Source organism: Chelmon rostratus, chromosome 16 (genome assembly GCF_017976325.1).
Source record: "Chelmon rostratus isolate fCheRos1 chromosome 16, fCheRos1.pri, whole genome shotgun sequence".
Classification (NCBI taxonomy): Eukaryota; Metazoa; Chordata; class Actinopteri; order Chaetodontiformes; family Chaetodontidae; genus Chelmon; species Chelmon rostratus.
This window is the reverse complement of record NC_055673.1, coordinates 14,790,337-14,798,803: the sequence shown is the minus strand read 5'-3', so window position 1 is coordinate 14,798,803 and position 8,467 is coordinate 14,790,337. Positions and strand designations below refer to the sequence as shown.

Genomic DNA, 8,467 nt, shown 5'->3' with positions numbered 1-8,467 from the left:
TCTGTGCTATTTTTGGACTTTTTGTTTGACGCAGAGTCTGTCTGTTGTCAGTCTGAGGAAGCAGTTGCCAAATTTAAATCTCTATTACCTCACTCTTGAGTTGACGTGTGCAGTTTTGATACAAAAATTGAGAAAATTTAAGTCTAAATTCCACTTGATTCAAGACTATTCATTGCATGTGGGTGTGTGTTTGTGAGTGTGTGACTATACTGTACATGTGTAGCTGTTTGCATGTGGGTGTGAGATGGTGATAATACTCTGATAAGGGGAAATTCAGCTCAGTAAATGCCAGATCTTGACATAGAGTATGAGGGGGGAATTCGGATGGATGTAGCCTATTTAGGACTGAATCACAACAGACGGCACATGCTTTAGGGGACAAACTGATAAATTACAATTGTGCAGTTGTTGGGTTTCCACCTACAGTAAAGGGCACAGACGCTGACACACCAACAACAACAAAAAAATTGGCATCAGACCAAATCTCTCCAAATCTCTTTTTGTCTGAGTCACTCACTTTGTGCACTTGTGGTAGCTGGTTTGTGTCCGTGCATGGGAATCCCCATTTGGCTAACATATCACCTTTGACCCCCACTTTGTCTTCACGCCAGCTCAGCCTAAGAATGTGTGGCAGAGAGGAGAGTGTGGGAGAGAAAAGCAGTGAGACAAGAGGACTTTTAAAGGGGGGAAGAAAGTTGGGCAGGTGTTAGAGGAGGAGTGGTGGTTCAACAGTGGACAGTGTGGGTGGGTATGGGTGTGGGTGTGTATGTGCGGGTGGATAGTGATGAGACCAGACCAGCGTGATGGAAAGCCCGGCCGACTGCTAACACAAACACACAGGGGGAGGGAAAGAGAGAGGAGGGGGGGGGGGGGCAGGGAGGTCAAAAAGGTGGGGGAGGAATAACAGAGAAGAGGCGTGTTTTGTGTCAGCTTTACAGCGATGACAGCTGTCATTAAGATGCTGATGCTGCGCAGTATTGACAGGGCCAAGGGGGTGTTTACACAAGAGTCCATTATCAAGTTCAGAAGCGGAGGAAAGATCCATAATTTTGTCCTCCGGACCCCCATCGCCCTTCCCAGCCCTCCTCAGCCCAAAGGGGAGGCGCTTGGCCTGGGTAGAGAAGGGTCTGTGAGTGGAGGGGCTTGGATTCTGGATTTTGGAGATGTTTCACACACTTAAAAAAAAGGAGTATGGTGTGTGTTTGCTTCATTAACATAATTGACTGGTGGGAGCGCACGGACTGGGAGGCACGTTGGCTCTCCCCCCTGCCAAAACTCGACAAATTATGTGAATGAATGAGAGGAGGGCTGGCCGGGCTCCAGGCTCCTGAGTGACAGTTGGGGTCAAACGGAGCAGATAAGGGACTAGTGTGAGTGTGTGTGCCGGGCAGGCTCACTGCTGTGCATCGGTTGGGGACTGCTTGCATACACTCACAATCGCTGCTTGGGCTGCGTGCCAAGCAAAACATGCCCGATTTCTCTGGTAGGCCGGTACCGGAGACAAGAGCAGGGTCACGCCAAAGATGGTAGACAGTTGTGTCTTTTGTCCTTGCGTCGCTCTGTTTTCCTCCAGCTTAAAACGTTGTTTAGTAAGTCTTTGGCTCCTGCTCAGCGGAGCAGCCGGCGAGGCGAGGTTACTCCATGTCATTGGAATCTGTGCACAATGGACCCAACCCCCTCTCCTTCTCCTCTTTAGCACCAGCTTGTGAACCCCTCTGCTAGAACTCTGCTTTTATTGACCCCCCCGCCCCATCTCCTTTTACCCCAACATCCATCCACACCCAGTTTGAGTCCTCATACACACACACAGGAGCCCTCAGTGCCGTGAAACAGCTCCCTGAAGAAGCAATATAAACATCAGTGTTCAATTCAAGGCCGTGGTTCACTTGGAATGCACCCCACAGCAACTCCTTTTAGTAAGCACTTTCTCCTCCTTTCTCTCTCCTTATTTGTCTCTCTTCCCTCCCTCTTTAACTCTCTTTCTCTCCTCCTCCTCTGTGATACAGCGAGGACGCAGCGTCGTTGCCATGGCACCGCCTGCCTGAGTCAGTACAGCGGTTAAAACACGGTCACTCTCCGGGCTCCAGTGTGGGATGTTCAGTCAGCATGTTGGCGCGCACCGGCTGAACGCAGCGCTGTCCCGGCGGTGCTCGTGTGCGTGTGTCTGCGTGTGCGCGTGTGCGTATACGTGTGTGTGTGTAACTCGCCTCCGCTCTGTCCCGGGATGAGACTTGACCATCAGCTGTGAGACGGGGTCCATTATTGGGAGCGGGGACACGTCGCACACACCTGCGGATGGATGGAAATAGATGGAGGAACTTGCGCCGCAGCCGCCGTCGCCGCACTCGACCGATTGCTTCACCTCCTCTCGTGGTCCACGGGGGAGCGCGCTTGTAAGCTGATTTAACCCGGGGGATGTGAATACCTCTCCGGGATTAGAAGGTTATTGGGTGAACGACAATGCCCCGCGGCTCGATCCGGCACTCCCGGCTATTGTTCGTGCGGCGGCGGACGCACGGTGCCCGGTCTCCCCCGGTTCATCTCCAGCGGCTGTAGCTGCCCCTGCGCCTCGTCGAGCTCCCGGTGTGGATAGGATAATATGACTTCCTGGCTGCGCACGTACGGCAGCGTCCCTCTGTGTCTCCTGCTCTGCTGCTTGGTGGTCGCGGTCTGCGCACAAGCCTCCGGTGCCGGTGAGTGGACGCTCATTAGGGCCAGTTACATCATATCCCAGCAATTAGCCCACATCTTGTATCTTGTCAAGAGATCACTGCGCAACATCAGCTCCCGTCCCGCCCATCTGTGCTCTCTGCAGGGGGTCTACAGCTTTCCCAACTGTTTCATATAAAAGACCCCCCAGTAGATCTTTTTTTATATAAAGATTTCCCCCCAAAGAAGCCTCTTTAACAGCATTTTAAGATTGTTATATTCTTATTCCCTGTCGTTGTCACATTTTTTAACGAGACTATGAACTACTGCTGATTAATTCGTGAAAAGAAACCTCAAAAGCCACATTTAGGGGACCCACTGGAATAGCTCATACCGCACCAACCGCTTCTTCAAGCATGTATCGATCAGTTATAATTAGAAGTTAAATGCTTCACCTATTCAGGGGGTTGCCAGAGGCCAGGAGTGCTAATTGGGTCAGAGTGGCTTGTTAGTGGGCTGTTAGTGATGCTGAGACCTGCAGCCTTTCTCTGCCCCACATTCCAACCCTGTAGCTCACTGAAATGGCTCTGGAAAATTGGATCCCAGCAGATAAATCACTTCAATGAATCATTAATCCTGCTACAGTGAGCCCCAGGTCCACTTTGCGCCTTTTGTCACCCTGTAAAGATCTCCAGTCTCCATCCCCGCTGGATCTTTCTGCTAACGCTGCATAAAAAGTATCTCGCCGTCAGTGATTTGTCACAGTGTCACCCCATTAAAAGCATTTGTGCGCATTTAGCATTCACTACTGACTCATGATTAGATGTCCTCTGTGTCTGTGTCTCTGTGTGTGTGTGTGTGTGTGTGTGTGTGTGTGTGTGTGTGAGGGAGTGTGGGTGTGGGAAATGATCCATTGCACCACTCCAACGACTCAAGCACCTGTTCCCACACTCCCAGCCGTTTTCCCACTACACAGCCGGCTGACACTGAACAGCCTCATATGAGATGCTAAGAGGTGCTTCCATCATCAAAAGTGTGCATGAGATCTCTAAATATCCACAGGGGCTCGGCTGCATGGCTAATGAGTGTTGACACACATATTCTTTCATATGCTAATCACGGATCCTTCCCCTCTTCTCCGTCTTTGGCCGACTGTCTCGTTTTGTTTCCTTCTCCCTGCCTCTCTCTACCTCTCCCCCCCCTCCTCTTCATCCCTCTGCAGGTGACAGTGTGTGTTGGTCTCCTAGTATCACTTCTTGCACAGAGTGTCTCAGCCGTGGACCACAGTGTGCCTGGTGCTTCAAAGAGGTAGGAATGTGTATAAAAGAGTGTGTTTGTGTTGGACGGGGAGAGGAGAAAAAAAAAGATAGAGAACGTGGCAGACATTCAGCAGCATTCCTCAGATGACACACACCAAAGCTTTGATGCCACCCACAGATGTGAATATAATGTGCATGTTTGAGTTTAGTGGCCTGCCCTATGGCCTGTGTGTGTGTGTGTGTGTGTGTGTTTCCATGTGTGTTTTCCCATGTGGAAGAAGAGACAGAGCCACTTTCTATGCATGTGTTTAGTCTAGGCGCTCACACATATCACTGCATTTCTCTCAAAGCTTGCATCCGCCCGTCTGTTTGTGTGTCTGTATCTGTCTTTCCTTCCTGGGTGTCAGTCTGCCTCGTAAAGAGCCCACCCCGAATCAGACTTGAGAAGCTGTAAAGCCTCCCAGGGCCACACCAATCACAACACACACACACACACACACATACACACAAGCCGCACTGGCTAGACTGGACTATCAACATGTGTGTGTTTACAGACTTCAGGTGCTTTCCCACCATGTGAGCCCTAACCTTAACTGACATCATTAAGTTGGGCCGGGCTCACCGGTGTGTGAAAGCGTTCAAACACCACGTCTCCAACCTCCTACACAGTGAAAAGTCACAGAGCCACGCTTGGACAAGCAGTGGAAATGAAGCAGGTACAGTGCTTGTAATTATGCGCATTCACATTTTGCTGTTCAGCACTCAACACTGTAAGGAAAGTCCGGGGAAGTCGCTGTGAAACTTTCTGCAATTCAGAGTTGTTACAGGACAAATTATAGCCAGAGGGAAAGCCATAAATAAACCAAATTCAGTCTAGCTTTCAGGTTCAGGCCATGGTCACACACTCAGCTACAGGTTTTTTTTATTGTAGACTGTTTGCTGCTTTGCTCTTGTGCTACTTCTGTTTTAAAGTCTTTCATTCCCTATATGCATCTTGTTGGTCATGTGACTTTAAATGGACTCTCACCAATCCGGCCCATGACGTGCAGTAAAGACACACGTTTAATGGTCTAGTTCTATACTTCCACTGCTAGTCACTGTATTTGTGGGTGTGTTTCCCACAGACCTGAAGTACCAAAGATCACTAATCCACTCCAAAGCCACAAGGCATGATGTTGTTGTAGTGTCGGGGCAGGCTTCAAGGCAGCAGAGAGGTTATTTACAGCTAGAGTCATTCAGTGAAGTGATGATTAAATCATATTCTAGGTAAGAAAATCAGCCAGTTGGACCATCTGATCTCTTTTCTTATAATCAGAACTGCAACTTTCCTGTCCTCTGTGATCCGGTGCGTAGAGAGTAGATCTGGACATGGATGACAAAACACAAACAGGACACGTCTTCCTGATATAAAAAACTGATGAGTAACTTTGGCATGGCACAACAGAACGCCAATGGTTCCCACGGCAGTGTAGCTGCATCACAAATCAATACAAACTCCATAAATATGACACAAACAGAAAATGAAACCGGAGCGAGTGATTATGAAACCGGTTTCACTTTGCCATGTTTCCTCAAGGGAAAATTTGCTTTGAAGTTGACCACACTGTGAACACAGATTAGACAGTAAAGTGGGTGTAAGAGCATGTGCATTGCCAGCTCTGTACTCTGATGTGTGTGTGTGTGTGTGTGTGTGTGTGTGTGTGTGTGTGTGTGTGTGTGTGTGTGTGTTTGCTCCTGCATTTGTGAAAGGGTGTATTGAGCAACACTGGAGCAGTAAATAAAGACCACCTGGTGGGAAATTGATCCTCCTTCATGTGCCTCACACAGAGACTCAGGCAGATATGATTATCGAGTAAATGGCAAGATTACAGCTGCATAAAGCCAACATTCAGAACAGATCAGAGCAAACATTCATGTTGGTTATATATTTTGCAGCATAAGTGTGTGTTGCCTGTGGGGCCACAGAGGACTCAACTTGACCCACTTGTTTCTGTCACTTGTTCTACTTCCTGAAACGCAATTATAGTGACAACGTCTTAAAGCTAGCTGTATTATCTGTATGAGTGTCTGGCAGCATTTTCCTCCGTTTCTTGTTTGTTTTCCATGTCGGTTTTTTGTATTTGGTTCTTTTAAGATTGAAAACTGGCAAAAAAAAAAAGCATGCCATTTTCCCTCTTTTGACCTTGTGTGACCTGCAGGACTTTCTGGATGGGGCAGGCCCGAGCCAGCGTTGCGACCTGCCAGTGAAGCTGCTCAGGAGAGGCTGCGAAGCGGAGTTCATGGAGCAGTCAGAGATCAAGGTGGAGGTCAACGCCACCATCAGCAGCACGCAAGTGTCCCCACGAGACATCAGCATCACCCTCAGACCAGGTAGACGACGGGCTCCTTCTGAGTCAAGTATAGAAGGGTGGATCTCTCGTTTATTTATTTATTTTTTGATTGTCTTTGGGGGTGTGACAAAACAGCTGAGGTGTGTGTGTGTGTGTATGTGTGTGTGTGTGTGTGTGTGTGTGTGTGTGTGTGTGTGTGTGTGTGTGTGTTTGCGCAGGTTCAAAGGCCAGCCTCGTTGTGGCCGTGAAGCAGCTGGAGCGTTATCCTGTGGATCTGTATTACTTGGTTGATGTGTCGGCGTCTATGCAGGAAAACCTTGATCATGTAGGTGTAGCTGCGCTGTTTTCCTCTCAGTGAGTCAGCGCTGAAAGAGTGTATTTTTTTACATACAAAAAAGCGTTCTCCATCTCACCTTCTACATCTTTCCATTCTTCTTCTACTTGCCTCTCTTTCCTCCGTCCTTTGCCTGCCCCTGGATTCCAACCACCCTGCGCCCACCTCACCTGCATGCTTTCTGGGGTGCAGCTGAAGACAGTGGGCGTAGCTCTGTCTCTTCGCATGACGGAGCACTCCTCAGACCTTTGGCTGGGTTTCGGCTCCTTTGTGGACAAACCCGTCTCCCCTTACATCAACGTCCATCCCTCCAAGATCAACAACCCCTGCAGGTAAGACAGAATTTGTGGGTTGGATTCTTGATTGCTGAGAGATGTTTGGTTCATACTCTTGGTTTAGCTTCAATTTCTTGCTGCTGTATGAACTGGATAGAAAATGTAGCTTGTTATATTCCTCAGTTAACCTCTTCCTCTTTCAATGAGAGAAGAAGAGTGGTGCGCTGATTTGAGTGATTACTTAAAAATGCATCTAAGGAAGTTCCTCCTCCTATTAGTTTCTCACAATTTTGTTATCTCAGTTGTTAGGGAGCAACATTGTTATGATGATGAGGCAGACGCAACAGAAAGGCTCTTGACCTTCATTTGTTCTGTTGTTTTGTTTTTTTTTGAGATCTACACTCCTGAATGTTGCAATTAAAAACTTTCTGAACTGTCTCTGCGTCAGTGACTATGAGATCCGCTGTCGTCCAGCCCACGGCTTCCACCACGTCCTGAGCATGACGGGCAACATGAGCGAGTTCACGCGTGTGATCAAACGCCAGCGCATCTCCGGAAACATGGACACACCTGAGGGAGGACTGGATGCCATGCTGCAAGCTGCCGTATGCCAGGTGTGCATTTACAAGAAGTCGGGCTCACAAATTCTGCATCTGTGCGCAACGAAGAGAGAGAATGTTACCAAAACACCTTGAGCTAGATTCAAGATTTACTTCAGTTTCTAGAGTATGTTCAGAAAGACAAGGTATAGCCCCATATTAGGTAGTAAGTCTGCATCCTAGTGAAAGAGGCATTTATTCTGGGAGAATGGTGACTCTCTGACTCAGCATTGGATATTACCACTGGAATCCCAGTAAGTAATGACACCACTGCTGGGGTATGGCAGACACACACACACACAGAGTTGCTTATACGATGCCTGCAGGAGAGCTGTGAGTCACAACATGCAGGGGGCCCTGAGTAACCAGTCTGCAGGGAAACACCATGAGGGTCATGCCTCTAGAAATAGACTCTCCATTATGTCAGGCCTGCTTATAAGCTCACCGGGTTTCCTAAAATACACACATGCCCACAAGCAGACTCGAATAGGCCTATTTTTCTCTCACACTCTCTGACGAGTCACAGACATAAAGAAGGAGACTCTGTGACTGGTGGAAGAATTTGTGCTGCTTTTCTTCTAATTGGGAATTACAGAAAGAGCTGATCACCATGGGAACTAATGTAGTTCAGATGAGTAAAACGTTTGAATTTGCGGTTTCCTACCACATGTGTAAACCTTTAAAATATTAAGCATGCACATATTTCCCACATCAGTCTTGGTGTAAATGTTGCTGACTAGTGACATAAGGCAATAAAAATGTGAGAGTCTATCAAACCGCTCTCCAGACACAGAATGCGCATTAGCACCAATAAACTTTTAGTCACTTGTCCCTGATGAGGTCTAGTCTATGGATTTGTGATGGTTTGGTTTCATTGAAAGTCTAAATAAAAGAGCCAAACATGATCGATGCACATGATTCCTCTCTGTGTCTCTTGTTAGAGAGCAGTGGGTTGGAGACCCGAGGCCAAGCGTCTGTTGCTCCTGATGACCGACCAGCCGTCTCACCTGGCGCTGGACAG

General features: G+C 48.2%; 1 protein-coding gene across 2 annotated transcripts in view; it reads left to right on the top strand.

Moving 5' to 3' along the window:
- The first annotated feature begins 2,106 nt into the window (after positions 1 to 2,106).
- itgb8 (integrin, beta 8) overlaps positions 2,107 to 8,467 on the top strand; it is a 16,919-nt gene continuing 10,558 nt past the window's right edge. For both annotated transcript variants that reach the window (XM_041955382.1, XM_041955383.1), the window contains exons 1-7: positions 2,107 to 2,693; positions 3,872 to 3,957; positions 6,107 to 6,278; positions 6,457 to 6,563; positions 6,765 to 6,904; positions 7,296 to 7,461; positions 8,388 to 8,467. The exon at positions 8,388 to 8,467 is cut by the window's right edge and continues 79 nt beyond it. In XM_041955382.1, the coding sequence (XP_041811316.1) occupies positions 2,600 to 2,693; positions 3,872 to 3,957; positions 6,107 to 6,278; positions 6,457 to 6,563; positions 6,765 to 6,904; positions 7,296 to 7,461; positions 8,388 to 8,467 (845 nt within the window). In that variant the 5' untranslated portion in view covers positions 2,107 to 2,599. The remainder of the gene's footprint in view (positions 2,694 to 3,871; positions 3,958 to 6,106; positions 6,279 to 6,456; positions 6,564 to 6,764; positions 6,905 to 7,295; positions 7,462 to 8,387) is intronic.